The following is a 21,564-nucleotide window of genomic DNA, read 5'->3' as shown; positions in this document are numbered from 1 at the left end:
ATGTTGGAGGCCCACTTTAGGTCGTGGGAGATTGTGGATCCCAAAAATCGGAAGGTCTCCACAGCAGTCACATTGTGCTGTTGAGTATAGTGACTGGCAGCAGTGTTGACGGGCTCCTCCTAAAGTCCACTATCATCTCCACAGTTTTGAGCTTGTTCAGCTTCAGGTGGTTCTCACTACACCAAAAGGCCAGCTGTTTCACCTCCCGTCTGTACGCAGACTCATCACCGTCCCTGATGAGGCCGATGACCGTTGTGTCGTCTGCCAACTTCAGGAGTTTAACAAACAGCTCAACTTGTCCCCTAGTGCTTGTATTCATTTCCATTAGGTCTATGTACTTGTCTCCTGCTTACTTTTGATATAACTCATGTAGGTGGTCAAGGGCAGACCGTTTCTGTTGAGTCTTTCTTTAGATTCTGGAGGACATGCAGCAGCACGGTAAAAGGATACCTGGTCTGTAATACACTCCTGATCAAAATCTTAAGACCAGTTAAAAAATTGCATGAATTTGCATTTTGCACTGTTGAATCTTAGGAAGGTTCTAAGTAGAGTTTCAAAATGCAAAAAGAAGAAATGGGAACAAGAGCCCAAAAGTTGTGAGCAGGCAATTTATTGAAAACAACAATTTAACTGAAGTAGGCTGTTCATCAGCTGATCAAAAGTTTAAGACCACAGTTCAAAAAAAAAAGAAAAAATCCTAAAACAGAAATTAAAGTGTCAAAAACTGACTCAGTAATGAGTAGCTCCACCATTATTGTTGATCACTTCAAAAATTCGTTTTGGCATGCTTGATGCAAGTGTTTCCAAAAGGCTAGTGCGAATGTTGCGCCAAGTGGTGAAGATGGCTTCAGGAAGGGCATCCACTGTCTGGAACTGAAGTCCATTTTTGTAAACTTCCCTTGCCATCCATCCCCAAATGTTCTCAATTGGATTAAGATCAGGGGAACACGCAGGATGGTCCAAAAGACTGATGTTATTCTCCTGGAAAAAAGTCTTGGTCAGACGAGCATTGTGAATTGGAGTGTTGTCCTGCTGAAAAACCCAGTCGTTACCACACAGACGAGGGCCCTCAGTCATGAGGGATGCCCGCTGCAACATCCCCACATAGCCAGCTGCTGTTTGACGCCCCTGCACAACCTGGAGCTCCATTGTTCCATTGAAGGAAAAAGCACCCCAGATCATGATGGCGCCCCCTCCACTGTGCCGCGTAGAAAACATCTCAGGTGGCATCTCCTTGTCATGCCAGTAACGTTGGAAGCCATCAGGACCATCAAGGTTACATTTTTGCTCGTCAGAGAATAAAACTTTCTTCCACCTTTGAATGTCCCATGTTTGGTGCTCCCTTGCAAAGTCTAAATGGGCAATTTTGTGGCGTTGAAGGAGACTTTGAATACGTTTTTTTTTTTTGAAGCCCTTCCTTCGCAGATGCCGTCTGATGGTTATGGGCTGCAGTCAGCACCAGTAATGGCCTTAATTTGGGACGAGGATCGTCCCGTGTCTTGACGGACAGCCATTCGGATCCTGCGGCTCAGCGCCGGTGAGATTTTTTTGGGTCTACCGCTTGATTTTTTTGTTCCATAACCCTGAGGATCTTTTAAGGTATGCAAAATGACTGTCTTACTGCGTCCAACCTCAGCAGCGATGGCACGTTGTGAGAGGCCTTGTTTATGCAGTTCAACAATCCTACCACGTTCAAAGACGGTGAGCTTTATTGCCTTTGCCATCAAGAGATCTTCACAGTGTGATTACTTGACAGGAAAGGACATGGAATCCAAATTTTTGCACAGATTTTGGCTTTTAAAGGCTGTGGTCTTAAACTTTTGATCAGCTGATGAACAGCCTATTTGAGTTAAATTGTTGTTTTCAATAAATTGCCTGCTCACAACTTTTGGTCTCTTGTTCCCATTTCTTCTTTTTGCATTTTGAAGCTCTACTTAGAACCTTCCTAAGATCCAACAGTGCAAAATGCAAATTCATGCAATTTTTTAACTGGTCTTAAGATTTTGATCAGGAGTGTATGTGTCTGCAGCAATCCTGAGCTGGCCCCGTTAATGATTCGATTGCTCGATGTCGTGGTTCAATGGTGTAATGGTCAGCACTCTGGACTTTGAATCCAGTGATCCGAGTTCAAGTCTCGGTTGAACCTCAAGTTAGTTCTCATGAAATATGGAGGATGAACATCTGGCAGAAGGTCTCTGTCCTGTACTATGAAGCAGCATTTGCGCTGATCAGCTTTAATTCCTGTTAAATTAGGGGTTTGTCCTCCTACAGAACTCATTCACTTCTTAATAGTAACTTATGCTGAACGGCTGACCTGCCCTTGAGCCGGTTGAATTGGAGATGAACGATCAACCAGTATAAAAGCACCGCCCTCTGACCAATCAATTCCTTCGAAACATGACATCACAGTTCTTAGAGGATCCTATGGAGCAAAAAAAAAAAGAAAAGCTCTCGATTCTTGTTGAGCTCTTCGACTGTGTAGTCTACGCGAATTCGTCCTGAACTGTTTTTCGTTCTTTTAGTTTTTTTAAGTTTTGCGTCTCTGTCATGTTTTAGAAACATTTAAACCACAACCACTCACTTGCGGTTTATCTTCCAGTTAATCCCCTACTTTTTTCTCACATAGGCTCGATCGGACATAATCTGGAGTTTTTACTCGGGGGGGGGGGGCGCAGGCAGGAGAGACACAGTAGAAAGTCCAGAGCCTCTGAGTTGGCATTTGTGTTCTCACGTAGAGCCCCTTCCGGAGAATGTCAGGAGATTATGCAAAGTTCCGTGCATCTTGAAGCCTTGAGTAGTTTTTCCAAGTGTTCAGGCGACGGTAAGCAAACATAGCGCGCTTCAACACCTGGTTAAAATCTGAAGAAATCGATAGCCTTTTGATAAAATATGGTCAGGATGGCCGAGCGGTCTAAGGCGCTGCGTTCAGGTCGCAGTCTCCTCTGGAGGCGTTGGTTCGAATCCCACTTCTGACATTGTGCTTTTAATTTGGGCAGAGCCAACGTAATGGGCAGGATCTCCAAAAACAATGACATGTTTCTCCACATCAGGGAAGATGGCGAAAAACCTTGAGAGCCTAAATTTGAACTAAATCAAAGGTCATCTATTAATGGGTAATAAGTCACGTCTTTGCTGAACAGAGTCATCAAGTGCCGAGTGACTTGACTATGGAGGACCATACATGACATAAGTAAAAATAAATAAATAAATAAATGTATAAATAAATACAGAAATAAATAAATAAATAAAAAAGGAAATAAATAAATTAATACAGAAAAAAATAAATAAATATGTTAATACCAAAAGAAATGTCAAAATAAATGTCTTAAATATATTTTAACATTTATTTTTTCCCTGATACATTTCCTTTTCATTTGCAGTGTCCTTATGCTAATGAGAAAGGCGGGCCTAACCGCAGTCTCATGCAGGATTGGTCACAGGAGTGTAATGATCCAGTTCTACTACTTCTGCCTTTCGATGCTGACTGGTATCCAGCAGCTGTTTGATATCAGCCCACTTAACCAGTTACATTTTAGGTATGTATTCTATCCAACAGTGGTTTATAAATGTCGTCTTTTTTACGAGGCATCGCAAATGGTTTAAGGTCATTAGCGAACGATGTAGAGAACCATGCACCAAAGGACTATATTCAGTTTCGTCTGGATGGATTGGTGAACGATTTAGCTCAGCTCAACGCTGAAATGGAACTGGACGTCGACCCAGCAGTGTTGGCCAGTCTTCAAGAAGTTGCCCGCCAACTATGCATCCTCTCAGAGACAGAAGACGAAGACGCAACCTTTGGACGCCCGTCATTATTTTTGCCCCCCGATATTATCGAAGCTCACCTCCATTTGGGTTACACTGCTGGGGACATAGCACACCTGTTCAGTGTGAGCGAGAGAACCATTCGTCGGAGGATGGCACATTATGGGATAAGGTAATTGTACTGCGTTTAGTATTAACTTAATTGTTACATCGTATATTATACCCCTACAATATCCGCACCAGCGCACCGGGCTTTCTGTCTCTTGGTTCGCCGGGCGGTGGTTGTCGCCGGTGCGGAAGGCGGCCCGCGGACCGGAACGGGTACGGCGTTCGGCGGCGGAAACTCTGGACTCGCTTCGGGCCCTCCTAGCAGCTCACCTCAGCTACGCCTCCGTTCGCGTCAAAGTGAAGAAATTCAATAAAGCGCTGGTAAGCGGGAGTAACTATTGGCACTTAAAACAGGTCAATCTGTTTTAGACAGGGTAAAAAGGTGCTGTTTAAAATTATCCTTTTGGTTTCTTTACCAAAATTGGTTACAGACATTTCATTAAGACCCCAAGGAACCATATCAACTTGTGGTAAAATGGGCATAATATGTCTCCGTTAAATAAAGTTTAGTTAAACCAAAGATTGTTTCATAAATCTGATTGCATTTGTGCTTATTAAAACATAAGAGTGAAAATGGCTGAAATAATTTAAAATAGTACTTTTTAAATAATGATTTAATTATTTTCCTGGCACAAAAGGGTGAACAACAAAAACAAAATAAACAAGTATCGGTATCGTCTATTGTATAGATAGTTGTTTTAAACAACGGTATCGGCCAAGAATTTCCATATCGGTGCATCCCTATTTAACATTTCTTCTCTGAAGAATATATAAATACATATATAGTTGTTGTTGACTGAAGTAGTGTCCCAATGGCTATAATTCTTAGAGACTGAATTGATTTCTTCCTTGCGATCAGCAACTTTATGTTTCAGCATTAGTTCATACACATGGACCATGGTTGCCATTAATTAGCCTCTTCAGTTTGTCAGATAATCTGATCAGAGTCCATGAATTATTAACTCCATTGGAGGACAACGATCTGGATGCAACTGTGACCCAAATTTTGCAGCATCATCCCAACTCTGGATACAAAATGATGGTTGGTCACCTGAAAGCACAAGGCATAAACATACAAAGTAAGTGTTAGTAGTCATTACCCATTTATGTGTCCTGGGATTTTTCACCAATAAATTTGGATTTGGCCTACTTGCTGATTTATTAAAAATGTCGAATAGAAGCTGCTTTTCAGACTGCTAGTCCAGATTTTGTGATGTTACTTACAGATTCAGGAATGGTTAACGTTTTTAGAGTACACCTTATCTGTGCTTTGTCCTGTATATAGGACAACGTGTCCAGGAATCCATGAGGCGCGTGGATCCTAATGGAGTTGTGGTGCGCACACTTCAGCTGAACCCACAAAGGCGCAGGAAGTACTTTGTACCAGCACCGAACAGTTTATGGCATATCGACGGAAATCACAAACTGATAAGGTATCTTAAAAACATGAATCATCTGTAGCATTGCTAAATTTTACTTGATAAACATCCTCTTCACTATAGATTTTATTACTGTAAGATACTTACTCCCCAGTATACTGTTTATCCAGAGCAGTTACAAAAGATTGATCCATCTTCAGTTTTAAATGAACAATCCGCATCATTGCAATTCAAACTTCGATTTATTCATGGTGGATGAAATACATAATTTGTTCCATCAAAATTCTTGTTTGGAAATCAATTTTTTACCTGGCTTATATTACTTGCATAGAAAATAAAAGTAAGGCTGTTCGTTTGGCTTTTTAGTGATCTATATCTACAAGTGATTAGACAGACATAAACAGTGATACAATTGATGTTTGTGTCACAGTATTTATTGGATTTTATTACAATTGAGCCTGACTTTTCTGTACTGAAAAAGGGTTGTATGGATGTGTGATAGAAATCTGGAAATACAAGAGGCTGGAAACAACAAAGTTATCAACATGTATTTAATAAGGGGCTTTCTGCAGAAAGGATCAACACAGGGAAACCACAAGGGTGTCAGAGTGAGGATGCAGAACAGTCAAAAACACAGATCTTATATAGGAGGATTGAGGGCTGTCCCTCTGAACCAATCCAGACTGGTTCCATGGTGGGGGAAGGAGAGGAATCTAAACATTAGCAGCTGATTCACATGTGTTCCTTAGGTGATAAGAAGACATCCACTCTTTCCTTTGATGGGTAATTAAGTCACAAATGGTCTCACCGTATTCACATCATAAACAGTTCCGATCATAAAACCGCTGAAGTCTTAAACATTTGGTGTATGTAAATACAAATCATAAAAGTCTCTTATCAAGTCTTCAAACGCTTACTATCTAAATACAAAATAATTTGTCAACCATGTTTAGTTAATATTTCTACTACAGATGTCAAAAAAGAAAATCTCAGTGACCAAATACTTTGTGACTGAATTGTGTAGAACTGTAGTAAGATAATATCACATGATTAAAATCTCTACAACACACAGCTGGTATCAAAAATACTCACTAGGGCCTTGTATAAATCCACTGGCTGTTTAGATATGTGTGTGTGTGTGTTTGTTTTGGTGTATTGCAATGTAAATCACATTGTGAACTTGAATTTAATATATAGAAGTCGTTACCTGATACTTTGTCAGGATTTCTATTCATGTTTTCAGTCCTATGGAGGGAACATGTTTATATGTTTAAAGAATTTTGATACATTAGCTCTGTTCAAATATTAAATATGCCTATTGGCCAAAACTTCACAAAGAAATGCTTGATACAGGTAGTTTTAGTGATCTTTGTCTGTGCTCATACATATGTATTTCAGATGGCGTTTCGTTGTGCATGGTGGTATTGACGGCTTTAGTCGTTTAATTGTGTACTTGAGTTCAGCCACCAACAATCGGGCAGCAACAGTCTTAAGTAGCTTCTTGGAGGCTGTTGATGTCTACGGCTTGCCATCACGTGTCAGGTCAGATAAAGGCGGGGAAAATGTTGACGTTGCACGCTACATCGTGGCTAACAGAGGACTGAACAGGAATTCCCACATTGCTGGCAGGAGTGTCCATAATCAAAGGTACATCTGTCATTAAAACATTTATCAAAATAACACTTGTTTCACTGTTTTGGGTATGGTTGAAGTTTTGACCCATTTCCCACCCATCTGTAATTATCCATACATTCTCTTCAGTATCATTTGATAGCATTTGAAGTCTTATCTTAATCTTATCGTAATCAAGTTCACGAATATATATAATTTATATCATTATCATTTTGTCTAACTTCCATTTGGACAGATTAAAAACAGGACTTTAAATTGAGTTCATTGTTATTATTTACCGTGCTTACCATCAATGCCAATCTTGCCATATTCCAAAACTAGGTAAAAGATAAAAAGTTGTTTTTTGTTCATTGTAGAAACACTACTTTTTCTTCATCAGAATAGAGAGGCTCTGGAGAGACGTTTATGTGGGAGTGCTTGATCTCTTCTACGCCATCTTTACTAACCTTGAGAGAGAAGGTCTTCTCAATCCTGTCAACGAGATCCATCTCTATGCTCTGCACTGGTGCTTTCTGCCCCGCATACAGAAGCACCTTCAGTTTTTCCAGCGTGGCTGGAACTGTCACCGACTACGCACTGAGGGAAACCAATCCCCGTTGCAACTGTGGACTCGCCATGAACATGAGGCCCAGCCAGAACATATACAGGCAATTTTTTTTTTCTGTAACTGTCCTACATGGAACAATGTCCACATTCTCACTACTTTATCGGAAATTACAAAAACTGTTGTAACAACCTTTAGCAGTAGAAAATAATACAGTAAAAGGTCTATTCCAAAGTAAATGTAAACCTGCATCAGTACTCTAAATTAATTTGTTGGCTCTTTGAGAATTCTAAACAATCTCTCTTCTTGATGCCGATGTTATTCATCTAAGATTTGTCCAGAATCCCAAGAGATGATAAAACAAGTTTTGTTTCAATCTAGTTCCTGTAAATCTAATTGACTGAAGGTGGTTTATAATTCTGTAAGGATTTTTGCCATTTTAACTGAGATTTTGGCTAAACTAACCCTTTAACAAGAGCTCCACCAATTGCAGGTTGACATGGAGTTTGGAATCGACTGGACTGGACCATGTGGTCACCGTCAACCTGGTGTTGTGATCCCTGAAGTTCAGCTGCAGCGCCCACTGACTGAGCAGGAAGCTGAAAGTCTACCAGACCCCAGTGGCCCTCTGTCTGATGTTGTTGATGTCTATGTCCAAACTGTGAGCTTATTATCAGAAATGATCCAGTAAATTCCTCCCTCACAAGCTCCATGATGAAGAATTTGTGAGTTACATAAAAAGACAGTGCTTGGCTTTAGTGCAGTTCTAATTTCCATTGCTAAATCACAATGTTTTGATAGATATTAGATTTGTTTCATATGGATGAGGTAATTTTAACATAAGTAGAAATAAGGAGCTTCTACATTTTTTTTCTGAATAATATATTTAATAAATAACAGCAACAACTGGCTTTGAAACAATTTCACTTAGTGAACAGTGATTAACTGACAGAGGCATAATTAACTAAATCAGTGAACATCATAATGAACTAAAACTATACTGTCTAGAGTCTACAGTCTAGACTCTAGACAGTAAATTTTTGCAACTGAATAACACTGGTGCAATAAAGCAGGCATGTTTGTGAGATAGTACAGCATATTTAATTTGGTATGGTCTAGACTCTAGACCATACCAAACCCAGTGTCTGTGCTACAAATCGCAGCAACAATGTCTCTTTCAAAATTAAAATACTCCTTGTAATGATGTGGAAGTTTCAGCAGGTGGAAGCAGGTGGAGGACTTGGGGAATCAGTTAACACTTGTTTTTTCATGCTGTCCAGAGTGTATATATAGCACAATAAAGTACAGTACTGGAAATATAAGAAGTTATTAATTCTAATAATTACAATTATTATAAAAGTATGTGGTGGTAAGCAGTTTTGTAAGGGCCATACTGGTGGATTTGCATGTGTAAGATGGCCATGATGTGAACTTTTCATTCCTGTTGAGTTTTCAAAATCATTTTTTGGATTGATTTCCTTCCTTTCATGCAGCCGTTGTTTCTATGAAAATTACTCGCAGGGACTTCAGAACAACATTTTGTGCAGAGCTTGCTTATCCAATGATAAAGTACATTTGTAAGAGGGAACAAACACCTACTGATTATTCATCTGCAAAATATTTCAAATCTCTCCAGGTTATTTTAGGTGTAATAAACTGAAACCAGTGGTTGCCAGAGGGTAGAAAATAAAACATGTTTAAGATAGGAACTCCTGAATTAGTAGTCTTCTTGACAGAAAGATACTGTACGATTAGTAGCAGCCTGAGTTCACTTACCCGTGGTGTGTACTCTAATTCTGATGCTCTTGGAAAGACGAGAGGAATTGTGTCTTTCCTGTCATTCAGCAAAGGCCACACCAGTGTCTCTTTTAACCCCTTTCGTAATTGCTTCACTTGTTTTGAGGTTCTTCGTAGGACCTGCAAAACATTTGTATCACACTCAAAGTCATGAAGCCTTACTAATCTTCAACCTATTGCCATATAAGCTATCATTCATTTCTCATCAACAAACATCTGGGAGGTATCTGACAAAAAAAGGGCAAAATTACAGTCTTTCATCAAAGCTCTTGATTAGTTAGTGTGATTTATATGAAGTCTTAAGGACAGAATACTCACAGCATGAAGTAACATCTTGTCAAGAAGCCATCTCCTGTTCTCACTTGTGACCGGAGGCAAATCCCAGGACAGTGCCAACTCATTGATACTGATCTTTTGTTCTGAAGATAACTCTTCTCTGCCATCCAGCTATTGACAATTTGAATCAATTCGATTAGATTTCTGGATTTCTCAAGATTAATAGTCCGTAGATAAATCATCAAGTTGTCAAATCAAACCACATCAAACATTTAAATTAGATTAAAATGTCATGTGATTAGCATGGTAGTAGTTTATAACATGGTAAATCTGTTGGTTTAGCCATCCCTATTAACTGTAAGATGTGATTGTGGAAGAATCCTAACATTGACCTACTGAATTATTTTTCTTATTTAATTAATTTATGTTTAGGCATTTCTTAATCATTTCTTCCTGACTTAAAATATTATTTATATTGTCTTAGCCCTAGTGATTTTAAATCTTATTGACAAAATATGTATCGTACCACTTTGATTGTCTCTCGGATGTCAAGGTCAGCACAGTCCTTAATATCGATTGTTGCTTCTTCTGGGGATCCACCAAAGAGCACATGCAGGATCGCTGGGCTCAGTCCACTCAGGCATGGCCCATCATGAAGAAATGAATGCCCAATCATTCTTCCAGCAACAACAAATAAATCACTCTCCAAAAGGACAAGGGAAGTGGAGGGTAGCAGATGATCCTTTTCACCCTCAAAAAGCAGAGTTCCCCCTGGCACTTAAATGAAAATAGAAAAGTCAAATCACGTAGATTTTCAACTGTCAAACAGCAATAGTAAAGGGATTGTCAATCAGCCACTGGATAACCTGGTTGACTTTATCCTGCAGAAACTTACAGGTTAAAATAAGCTACATTCACATTCTTGGGGTGATCTGGTTTCAGCCTGGAACCCGTACAAACAACCTTACTGACATACGGGATAGTACCTTAACAAAGCAACAAAAGAAGAAGCTTCTAACACATCTACAGTGGTCGAATCTGGAGTGTGTCATAAAACACAAGTCAAATATATGAGATAGTGAAAATTAAAATTTGTACTTACCGAAATTAATCTCAAAACCATTCTGAAGTTTGTGCATGATGGTTGAGAAGAAATGGCGAGTCACACCATCGCCAATTGCTGGATCTCCTGAAAAAGCAAAACACAGCACAGATTTCAGTTAACAGAAAATAGGATTTGGTCATTTGTAAGTAAGTTAGTTAGTTAGTAAGTAAGTGTGTTACCAATAAGAGTGCATGTCAAGGGGCAGGCCCACTCAACATGAGCCATCTTATAAAATGAAAGGATTGCCCTTTCCCTGTCCTCTGCACTGTCCCCAAGATCCATAATGAGACTCAGTGCTTTCCTAGAAGCATGCTGGCTCAAAATGGCTTCTTTATATGCCCTTGCTGCTTCTTTGGCATTGGTGGCAATTTTCCAATCTAAAAATAGATTTACACATTTTATAATTAACATTGGATCAATTGATATGTGAGTGCAACTATTCATTGAAATATTTTATGTAATTTTCAAAATATGTAACCAACCAGAGATGCTTCTCTCCCCAAAGGGATCCAGATCAATTAGCTCTGGGGCAGGCACATCTCCCTGAGGTGGCATGGTACAGGTTGAGCTGCTGGCCCTCGCCGGCTCACTCTCCTCTCGTCTCCTCAATGTACGCACAAAAATATCTTGACTTCGGGAGGAGCTGGCCCTTTCTGTGCCTACCTCTCCCTCACCACTGCTCTGTGGTGGTCTTGGGTAAAAATAGATAATTTTTGTTGTTAGGGTTAGTATGTTTTATATCGTGTAACATGATTAATGTTACACAATGTGCTTGACAAACTATGTTTTAGTTCTGTAGGGCAGTACCTCATGCATTCATCACTGTGATCTTTTATTTCTGAAAAAGAAAACTCCTCTCCACAAGAAATGCATTTAGCAGGTGGTCCAACCATGCTTTCTGGTTGACATGCCTGTAAAAAACAGATAATTGTAAGACTCAATACAAGAAATACTTTATACTCTGCATTTTAGGGAAGAACAGCAGTATTAAAGGGAGGAACTTACAGCCTCGAGATCCAGGCTCCTTTGGAGTGGTCGAATGAAAAGAACTGCATGACCAATTTGTGTATCTTTTAAATATTTAACATTGTAGCCCTCATTGGGACAAGGGATGAGGTTCAGATTGCGACTCCTTGTTGTTCCTGCAATCCTGAGCAACTCAAATCCACCCCCTTGTCGGAGTTTTGGATAGGCTGTTAAAATAAACTCCCTAAAATCATTGGGATTTGTTTGACTACCTGAAATGGAAACATAATGCAAATCACTGGTGTGACATAAAAGATCCTTCATGTTTTTAAGGTTATTGCATTTTATTTATTGGATACAAAATTGACATGCAGCGTAAAAATATACTGACAGCTGAAGAAGCATGTGTCAATCCTCATCATGATGTTTAACATACCTTGAAACGTCAAACGTTTTTCCCCTAACCCTGCAGAAGCAAGTTTTTCTTTTGTGAATCGGCTGGGGACAATGTTACCACTCTTATCCTCGAGACAGCAAAAGGTACGGGTGAAAGAGGAGAGTGTGGGCACACCAAGGGGTCGCCGCCTTGTGGAGCTTCTCTCGCCATGGGAGTATGGAGCAAAGAGTCTTGACACCTCGGCTAGGATCAAGAGAAGTGACAAGTCTTACAAATGTAAGCTAACTAACAGTGTGGGATGGATTTAGCTCACATTGTGTTCGCTGCAGAAACTTACCGTCCACTGGGTGCCTTGGTGTCACATTCCTGGATGGTGTGGATGCAGTAAGCATGCTACTGGTACCCGGCGCTGCACAAAAAATACCAAAGCGACGATCATCACATGGGTGGCTAATTCAGTGTCATACAATACGTTGGCAAAAGTTGGATACAACTGTTAGTTAAACTGTTTACAGATATAAACAAAAGAAACTCACAGTTCTCAAGCTGGTTAGCCACATCCCGCAGCAGGTCTGCCAGTGGTCTCTGGTCTGAAGCCATCAGGGGTATTCCACTAAACTTTCACGAGGTCCAGTTTGAGAAAATTTCTTTAAGCAAAGGTCTGGAAGATCATAATTTCTAACTATTTAGTGTGATATATATTTAAGTAGCCTAGCAGTTGTATCAGCAACTGCATGTACTCAATACCTGACTGTCAAATCAAATGAATTCAGTACGATTAAAAATAAATTGACAATATTTATTGTCACATAACATAGAACTGAACATATATGTATGATTGCACACATGTATAATGTTCTCTAATTAACTAAATAAAAGTAGGACCGTATTTCAAACCCTCCATCAGTAAATGGCTTTTTGTGTCGACCCAAAATCCAAGCAACTCTGAAGGAACACTCATGAGCACGTTGTTGGGCAGTGAATGAGTGGCTCAGGATCCTGGGGGACTGGTCATATTTGGCTCTGAGACCACTTATTTTCTGTGATCTCACTTCAGATTTAACTGGATATGTTTGTTCTTAACCTTTATGTTTTGTCTCATAATGGCGTTTCACATTGGCACTTTTAATAAGTGCCACAGTTTCTGATCATATAAGACACACAGGTTTAGTGCTCCCAGTGGGAAGTATGAACAGAAATGAGTCGGTCCATTCCGGATTGCCCAACTTTACTTTTTTTGGAGAGCGCTATTTGTTCATTACGTTTCTCTCCCTTTCTCCATTTCAGTACTCCGTTTCTCTCCCTGTGTTTTCTCTACCTGTCTCCCTATCTTTCTTTTTGATTCTAACGCCCTCTCGTGTGCAACTTACCTCTTACTCGCTCTGTCTCTGTCTGCACTGTATAGTCTAAATTTTTACCGCCTGAGATGCACAGACTTGATTGGCTGAGCAGTATCGCGCGGGATGCCTTAACTCGCATGCAATTGGTCAATGCGTTTCCTTATCCGCTAAAACACTAACGTAATCACTACAAAAGCTGCGCCTGTTAAAAAAACAGATACTCCGCTAAACCACTACCGTAATGATTACAAAGCTGCGCCGGTTAAAAATAGAATCGCTCCGTCAGGTTTTAAATCACAACCTTCTGTTTTGGCTGTAGGCCCGGATCCGTATGGGACGGCTTCTGGGTCCGAACCCGGTCATCATTTGCATAAGGACACTGCAAATGATGACATGTTACGCTAGCACTACAAGGAGGTTCACTAGGTATAGATTACTTCTGTCTGGATCACTCAGTTGACCAATCCGGCTCGGGATTGAGGCTGGGACCTCCTGCCTCATTTACATAAGGACACTGAAATCGAAAAATAAATAAATGTGGAAATAAATAAAAGTTGGAATAAATGTGGAAATAAATAAATACATGTGGAAATAAGTTTAAGACATTGATTCATTTAATTCTGCATTTATTTCCACATTTATTTATTTATTTCCACATTTATTCCAACTTTTATTTTTCGATTTCAGTGTCCTTATGCTAATGAGAAAGGCGGGCCTGACCGCGGTCTCGAGCAGGATTGGTCAACTGAGCTACACACACACAGCCCCTGCGCTCCGCCACACACTCGCTCAGAGACACAGGCAGTGACAGAGACTTGAGCTCTTCACCGTGAAACAGCCGGTCAGTGACTTTGTAGAACAGTGGAAACACAGAGTTTCTCTGGTCACATCTGCTCAGAGATCAGCGGCTTCACGATCAGAGCAGAGGCTGCAGGTGGTTTGTAACGAGCTGGAGTTTCTGTTTCCTCCTCCTCTCTGCTCGCTCCTTGTGCTCAGTACAACACGAGACGTGACGCTCACAGTCAGGACTACTGACAGCTAAATCATCCCAATGAAAAATAACCTTAACTAACCCTCTGAACCCTAACCAGTTCATTTTAAGTGTAAACTGGCTCAACGCTGCAAACAGCTACTGGACACCAGTCAGCATTGAGAGGCAGTAGTGCTGGATCATTACACTCTTGTGACCAATCCTGCATGAGACTGCGATTAGGCCCGCCTTTCTCATTAGCATAAGGACACTGCAAATGAAAAGGAAATGTGTCAGGGAATAAATAAATGTGCAAATATACTTAAGACATTTATTTTGACATTTCTTTTGGTATTAACATATTTATTTATTTTTTTCTGTATTAATTTATTTATTTCCTTTTTTATTTATTTATTTATTTATTTATTTCTGTATTTATTTATACATTTATTTATTTATTTATTTTTACTTAAGTCATGTATGGTCCTCCATACTTGACAACTGTGGGTCTCTCTCAAAATAAGGTCCCACCGAGATTTGAACTCGGATCGCTGGATTCAGAGTCCAGAGTGCTGACCATTACACCATGGAACCACTACTCATCTCATTAACACCAATGTTGTCAAGCATTTTTTCCTGACTTTATACAAGAGCTTGATCTTGTGTTTGATAGCAAGATTTAATGACTTGACATCCTGATTTGGTCAGAACCTGTTTGGTGGCCGATCCAAAGCAGAAAGCGATGCATGCGCAGAGAACAGCTTGGATGATAGCAGTGTAGAACTGGATCAACAGCTCCTGAGGCAGGTTGAATTTCCTGATCTGGTCCAGGAAGTGCATACTCTGCTGGGCCTTTTTGGTGATGGTATCAATGTTGGAGGCCCACTTTAGGTCGTGGGAGATTGTGGATCCCAAAAATCGGAAGGTCTCCACAGCAGTCACATTGTGCTGTTGAGTATAGTGACTGGCAGCAGTGTTGACGGGCTCCACTATCATCATCTCCACAGTTTTGAGCTTGTTCAGCTTCAGGTGGTTCTCACTACACCAAAAGGCCAGCTGTTTCACCTCCCGTCTGTACGCAGACTCATCACCGTCCCTGATGAGGCCGATGACCGTTGTGTCGTCTGCCAACTTCAGGAGTTTAACAAACAGCTCAACTTGTCCCCTAGTGCTTGTATTCATTTCCATTAGGTCTATGTACTTGTCTCCTGCTTACTTTTGATATAACTCATGTAATTGGTCAAGGGCAGACCGTTTCTGTTGAGTCTTTCTTTAGATTCTGGAGGACATGCAGCAGCACGGTAAAAGGATACCTGGTCTGTAATACACTCCTGATCAAAATCTTAAGACCAGTTAAAAAATTGCATGAATTTGCATTTTGCACTGTTGAATCTTAGGAAGGTTCTAAGTAGAGTTTCAAAATGCAAAAAGAAGAAATGGGAACAAGAGCCCAAAAGTTGTGAGCAGGCAATTTATTGAAAACAACAATTTAACTGAAGTAGGCTGTTCATCAGCTGATCAAAAGTTTAAGACCACAGTTCAAAAAAAAAAGAAAAAATCCTAAAACAGAAATTAAAGTGTCAAAAACTGACTCAGTAATGAGTAGCTCCACCATTATTGTTGATCACTTCAAAAATTCGTTTTGGCATGCTTGATGCAAGTGTTTCCAAAAGGCTAGTGCGAATGTTGCGCCAAGTGGTGAAGATGGCTTCAGGAAGGGCATCCACTGTCTGGAACTGAAGTCCATTTTTGTAAACTTCCCTTGCCATCCATCCCCAAATGTTCTCAATTGGATTAAGATCAGGGGAACACGCAGGATGGTCCAAAAGACTGATGTTATTCTCCTGGAAAAAAGTCTTGGTCAGACGAGCATTGTGAATTGGAGTGTTGTCCTGCTGAAAAACCCAGTCGTTACCACACAGACGAGGGCCCTCAGTCATGAGGGATGCCCGCTGCAACATCCCCACATAGCCAGCTGCTGTTTGACGCCCCTGCACAACCTGGAGCTCCATTGTTCCATTGAAGGAAAAAGCACCCCAGATCATGATGGCGCCCCCTCCACTGTGCCGCGTAGAAAACATCTCAGGTGGCATCTCCTTGTCATGCCAGTAACGTTGGAAGCCATCAGGACCATCAAGGTTACATTTTTGCTCGTCAGAGAATAAAACTTTCTTCCACCTTTGAATGTCCCATGTTTGGTGCTCCCTTGCAAAGTCTAAATGGGCAATTTTGTGGCGTTGAAGGAGACTTTGAATACGTTTTTTTTTTTTGAAGCCCTTCCTTCGCAGATGCCGTCTGATGGTTATGGGCTGCAGTCAGCACCAGTAATGGTCTTAATTTGGGACGAGGATCGTCCCGTGTCTTGACGGACAGCCATTCGGATCCTCCGGCTCAGCGCCGGTGAGATTTTTTTGGGTCTACCACTTGATTTTTTTGTTCCATAACCCTGAGGATCTTTTAAGAAATGCAAAATGACTGTCTTACTGCGTCCAACCTCAGCAGCGATGGCACGTTGTGAGAGGCCTTGTTTATGCAGTTCAACAATCCTACCACGTTCAAAGACGGTGAGCTTTTTTGCCTTTGCCATCAAGAGATCTTCACAGTGTGATTACTTGACAGGAAAGGACATGGAATCCAAATTTTTGCACAGATTTTGGCTTTTAAAGGCTGTGGTCTTAAACTTTTGATCAGCTGATGAACAGCCTATTTGAGTTAAATTGTTGTTTTCAATAAATTGCCTGCTCACAACTTTTGGTCTCTTGTTCCCATTTCTTCTTTTTGCATTTTGAAGCTCTACTTAGAACCTTCCTAAGATCCAACAGTGCAAAATGCAAATTCATGCAATTTTTTAACTGGTCTTAAGATTTTGATCAGGAGTGTATGTGTCTGCAGCAATCCTGAGCTGGCCCCGTTAATGATTCGATTGCTCGATGTCGTGGTTCAATGGTGTAATGGTCAGCACTCTGGACTTTGAATCCAGTGCTCCGAGTTCAAGTCTCGGTTGAACCTCAAGTTAGTTCTCATGAAATATGGAGGATGAACATCTGGCAGAAGGTCTCTGTCCTGTACTATGAAGCAGCATTTTCGCTGATCAGCTTTAATTCCTGTTAAATTAGGGGTTTGTCCTCCTACAGAACTCATTCACTTCTTAATAGTAACTTATGCTGAACGGCTGACCTGCCCTTGAGCCGGTTGAATTGGAGATGAACGATCAACCAGTATAAAAGCACCGCCCTCTGACCAATCAATTCCTTCGAAACATGACATCACAGTTCTTAGAGGATCCTATGGAGCAAAAAAAAAAAGAAAAGCTCTCGATTCTTGTTGAGCTCTTCGACTGTGTGGTCTACGCGAATTCGTCCTGAACTGTTTTTCGTTCTTTTAGTTTTTTTAAGTTTTGCGTCTCTGTCATGTTTTAGAAACATTTAAACCACAACCACTCACTTGCGGTTTATCTTCCAGTTAATCCCCTACTTTTTTCTCACATAGGCTCGATCGGACATAATCTGGAGTTTTTACTCGGGGGGGCGCAGGCAGGAGAGACACAGTAGAAAGTCCAGAGCCTCTGAGTTGGCATTTGTGTTCTCACGTAGAGCCCCTTCCGGAGAATGTCAGGAGATTATGCAAAGTTCCGTGCATCTTGAAGCCTTGAGTAGTTTTTCCAAGTGTTCAGGCGACGGTAAGCAAACATAGCGCGCTTCAACACCTGGTTAAAATCTGAAGAAATCGATAGCCTTTTGATAAAATATGGTCAGGATGGCCGAGCGGTCTAAGGCGCTGCGTTCAGGTCGCAGTCTCCTCTGGAGGCGTGGGTTCGAATCCCACTTCTGACATTGTGCTTTTAATTTGGGCAGAGCCAACGTAATGGGCAGGATCTCCAAAAACAATGACATGTTTCTCCACATCAGGGAAGATGGCGAAAAACCTTGAGAGCCTAAATTTGAACTAAATCAAAGGTCATCTATTAATGGGTAATAAGTCACGTCTTTGCTGAACAGAGTCATCAAGTGCCGAGGGACTTGACAACTGTGGGTCTCTCTCAAAATAAGGTCCCACCGAGATTTGAACTCCGATCGCTGGATTCAGAGTCCAGAGTGCTGACCATTACACCATGGAACCACTACTCATCTCATTAACACCAATGTTGTCAAGCATTTTTTCCTGACTTTATACAAGAGCTTGATCTTGTGTTTGATAGCAAGATTTAATGACTTGACATCCTGATTTGGTCAGAACCTGTTTGGTGGCCGATCCAAAGCAGAAAGCGATGCATGCGCGCGCAGAGAACAGCCTGGATGATAGCAGTGTAGAACTGGATCAACAGCTCCTGAGGCAGGTTGAATTTCCTGATCTGGTCCAGGAAGTGCATACTCTGCTGGGCCTTTTTGGTGATGGTATCAATGTTGGAGGCCCACTTTAGGTCGTGGGAGATTGTGGATCCCAAAAATCGGAAGGTCTCCACAGCAGTCACATTGTGCTGTTGAGTATAGTGACTGGCAGCAGTGTTGACGGGCTCCTCCTAAAGTCCACTATCATCTCCACAGTTTTGAGCTTGTTCAGCTTCAGGTGGTTCTCACTACACCAAAAGGCCAGCTGTTTCACCTCCCGTCTGTACGCAGACTCATCACCGTCCCTGATGAGGCCGATGACCGTTGTGTCGTCTGCCAACTTCAGGAGTTTAACAAACATCTCAACTTGTCCCCTAAGTGCTTGTATTCATTTCCATTAGGTCTATGTACTTGTCTCCTGCTTACTTTTGATATAACTCATGTATGTGGTCAAGGGCAGACCGTTTCTGTTGAGTCTTTCTTTAGATTCTGGAGGACATGCAGCAGCACGGTAAAAGGATACCTGGTCTGTAATACACTCCTGATCAAAATCTTAAGACCAGTTAAAAAATTGCATGAATTTGCATTTTGCACTGTTGAATCTTAGGAAGGTTCTAAGTAGAGTTTCAAAATGCAAAAAGAAGAAATGGGAACAAGAGCACAAAAGTTGTGAGCAGGCAATTTATTGAAAACAACAATTTAACTGAAGTAGGCTGTTCATCAGCTGATCAGCTTTAATTCCTGTTAAATTAGGGGTTTGTCCTCCTACAGAACTCATTCACTTCTTAATAGTAACTTATGCTGAACGGCTGACCTGCCCTTGAGCCGGTTGAATTGGAGATGAACGATCAACCAGTATAAAAGCACCGCCCTCTGACCAATCAATTCCTTCGAAACATGACATCACAGTTCTTAGAGGATCCTATGGAGCAAAAAAAAAAAGAAAAGCTCTCGATTCTTGTTGAGCTCTTCGACTGTGTAGTCTACGCGAATTCGTCCTGAACTGTTTTTCGTTCTTTTAGTTTTTTTAAGTTTTGCGTCTCTGTCATGTTTTAGAAACATTTAAACCACAACCACTCACTTGCGGTTTATCTTCCAGTTAATCCCCTACTTTTTTCTCACATAGGCTCGATCGGACATAATCTGGAGTTTTTACTCGGGGGGGGGGCGCAGGCAGGAGAGACACAGTAGAAAGTCCAGAGCCTCTGAGTTGGCATTTGTGTTCTCACGTAGAGCCCCTTCCGGAGAATGTCAGGAGATTATGCAAAGTTCCGTGCATCTTGAAGCCTTGAGTAGTTTTTCCAAGTGTTCAGGCGACGGTAAGCAAACATAGCGCGCTTCAACACCTGGTTAAAATCTGAAGAAATCGATAGCCTTTTGATAAAATATGGTCAGGATGGCCGAGCGGTCTAAGGCGCTGCGTTCAAGCTGGGGAACAATAGTCCGTCAAAGAAGGGGAAGAAAGGGGAAGGAAGGGGGAAGGAAGGGGAAGAAGAAAAAAGAGGAGAAAAGGGAGGAAAAAGGGAAAGAAGGAAAAGGAAAGGAGCGATGTGAAGTTTTGTATACATTTCTATTAGATAAATGTATTTCTAGCTGCCTAGACACAAATATAACACTTTTGATGTTTTTGGACATTGCCTGTGTGGGACTCGAACCCTGGACTCCGGGAATGCAAAGGTGCGTGCTCATTCCTCATAAGATTAAGAATTTCCTCCTATTTTTCTACACATTATATTGTTATGAGAAAAGTTCCTTGTGTAATAACCCCTACCTGCACTACCTCCCACTCCACAGGACTCATCACATGACAGGAGTGGAGGATCGTTCCATTCCGGTCCTTCATTAGGACATTTCTTCTACTGTACATCAGAGACCATGTCCCATATCAACTTGTAAATCACATACCATGTTTCTGTTATTGAATGTGCTTCATCATTATAAGAATCACCATTAATATTCTTATTGAGGTTGTTGTTGTGCTGCTAACTGTCATTAAAAACACCCACTCATATATTGCTGTAAACCAGTTTTATGTGTTCATAGAAATAAGAATTATAGAAACATTGAATTTACACGGACAGATAAAAACAGGGCATATGGAAAAGACAGATAAAAACAGGGCATTGGAAAAGACAGATAAAAACAGGGCATTTGGAACTGACGAACGCAGTAGTACCCAGAATTAAATACAAACATTTAAAAAAACTATTTACAATAAAACTATTATTTACAAATATGAACTATTTACATATTTTTCCTCATTTCCTCCAACCATTGGTCTTTCGTTAAGGCTTCAAACTGAGGGCAATACACCTTTCCATGGTACTGGCGGTGTCCAGTGACAGAAGTGCGGAACTGGCCACACTTTTTGCAAGTGTTGCCGGTCACTGTTCGCCTATATGGCCTTTTAGGGGTGGGGCCAGCTTCCACTGTGCTGATAGGCGCACTGGTTTGAGGAAAGCTGCCTACAGGCAAAGGAAAGACAACCTGAACCAGTCCGGATGGTGTGAAGATGTGAGGTGTAATGATGGGTCCTGGTGCTGGGGCTGGTGGGGTGGCATATAACTGTCTCTTCACTGGTTCCTTTGGCCTTATGTTGACTGGGAGCTGACCAGATCCCGTCTGCCTCTGTTTGGCCTGACCTGCTGTACTCTGCGGCAGCCGGTATTGATGTTCGTTCCGGGCCGGCGTGGGTGCAGCAGGGAGCACTCTTGCCCCCTGAAGAGGCTCATCGGATTCTGCCAGGGCTGGAGGCAATGCAGTGCCCTGGAGCAGCACAGAGAGCTCCTGTTTCCTCTGGCGGTTATTATACCACTGGATGAGCGTGCTCTGATTCACCTCCACCAGCTGAATTTCCGAACCCTGCATCACCCGGCAGTTGCCGACAACAAGCTGCCTTATCTTGCGGTAATCCCTCAAAATTAAGGACCACCGAGAAGTAGCCTTCTTACCCTTTT

General features: G+C 41.3%; 2 protein-coding genes and 5 non-coding genes across 8 annotated transcripts; 5 read left to right on the top strand and 2 right to left on the bottom strand.

Annotated features, from left to right (window-relative positions):
• The first annotated feature begins 2,074 nt into the window (after positions 1-2,074).
• trnaq-uug (transfer RNA glutamine (anticodon UUG)) lies at positions 2,075-2,146 on the top strand. Its single transcript has one exon. It is a non-coding gene; the product is annotated as a tRNA-Gln (tRNA).
• A 746-nt stretch (positions 2,147-2,892) lies between these two features.
• On the top strand, positions 2,893-2,975 carry trnal-cag (transfer RNA leucine (anticodon CAG)). The gene has a single exon. It is a non-coding gene; the product is annotated as a tRNA-Leu (tRNA).
• Positions 2,976-3,423: 448 nt separating this feature from the next.
• LOC128443164 (uncharacterized) lies at positions 3,424-8,668 on the top strand. 2 transcript variants are annotated; one of them, XM_053425958.1, is made up of 6 exons: positions 3,424-3,937; positions 4,819-4,952; positions 5,159-5,306; positions 6,651-6,899; positions 7,264-7,531; positions 7,922-8,668. In XM_053425958.1, the coding sequence occupies exons 1-6, from the start codon at positions 3,567-3,569 to the stop codon at positions 8,117-8,119; spliced, it is 1,368 nt and encodes a 455-aa protein (XP_053281933.1). In that variant the 5' UTR covers positions 3,424-3,566; the 3' UTR covers positions 8,120-8,668. The 2 variants fall into 2 exon arrangements, with proteins under 2 accessions (XP_053281933.1, XP_053281934.1); XM_053425959.1 differs by lacking the exon at positions 3,424-3,937 and adding an exon at positions 4,084-4,194.
• Positions 8,551-18,968, bottom strand: LOC128442302 (uncharacterized). Its single transcript, XM_053424697.1, has 16 exons — positions 18,810-18,968; positions 18,516-18,693; positions 17,457-17,530; positions 14,991-15,410; positions 12,506-12,587; positions 12,307-12,378; positions 12,009-12,212; positions 11,612-11,844; positions 11,414-11,517; positions 11,089-11,297; positions 10,786-10,983; positions 10,604-10,690; positions 10,028-10,278; positions 9,544-9,672; positions 9,205-9,345; positions 8,551-8,667 (listed from the first exon to the last, which is right to left on the bottom strand). The coding sequence occupies exons 1-16, from the start codon at positions 18,966-18,968 to the stop codon at positions 8,551-8,553; spliced, it is 2,658 nt and encodes an 885-aa protein (XP_053280672.1).
• On the bottom strand, positions 14,802-14,873 carry trnaq-cug (transfer RNA glutamine (anticodon CUG)). The gene has a single exon. It is a non-coding gene; the product is annotated as a tRNA-Gln (tRNA).
• trnaq-uug (transfer RNA glutamine (anticodon UUG)) lies at positions 17,217-17,288 on the top strand. Its single transcript has one exon. It is a non-coding gene; the product is annotated as a tRNA-Gln (tRNA).
• Positions 18,030-18,112, top strand: trnal-cag (transfer RNA leucine (anticodon CAG)). Its single transcript has one exon. It is a non-coding gene; the product is annotated as a tRNA-Leu (tRNA).
• Positions 18,969-21,564: the final 2,596 nt, after the last annotated feature.

The sequence above is a fragment of the Pleuronectes platessa genome, chromosome 6, assembly GCF_947347685.1.
Source record: "Pleuronectes platessa chromosome 6, fPlePla1.1, whole genome shotgun sequence".
Taxonomy (NCBI): domain Eukaryota; kingdom Metazoa; phylum Chordata; class Actinopteri; order Pleuronectiformes; family Pleuronectidae; genus Pleuronectes; species Pleuronectes platessa.
This window is presented reverse-complemented; position numbering and strand designations above follow the sequence as displayed.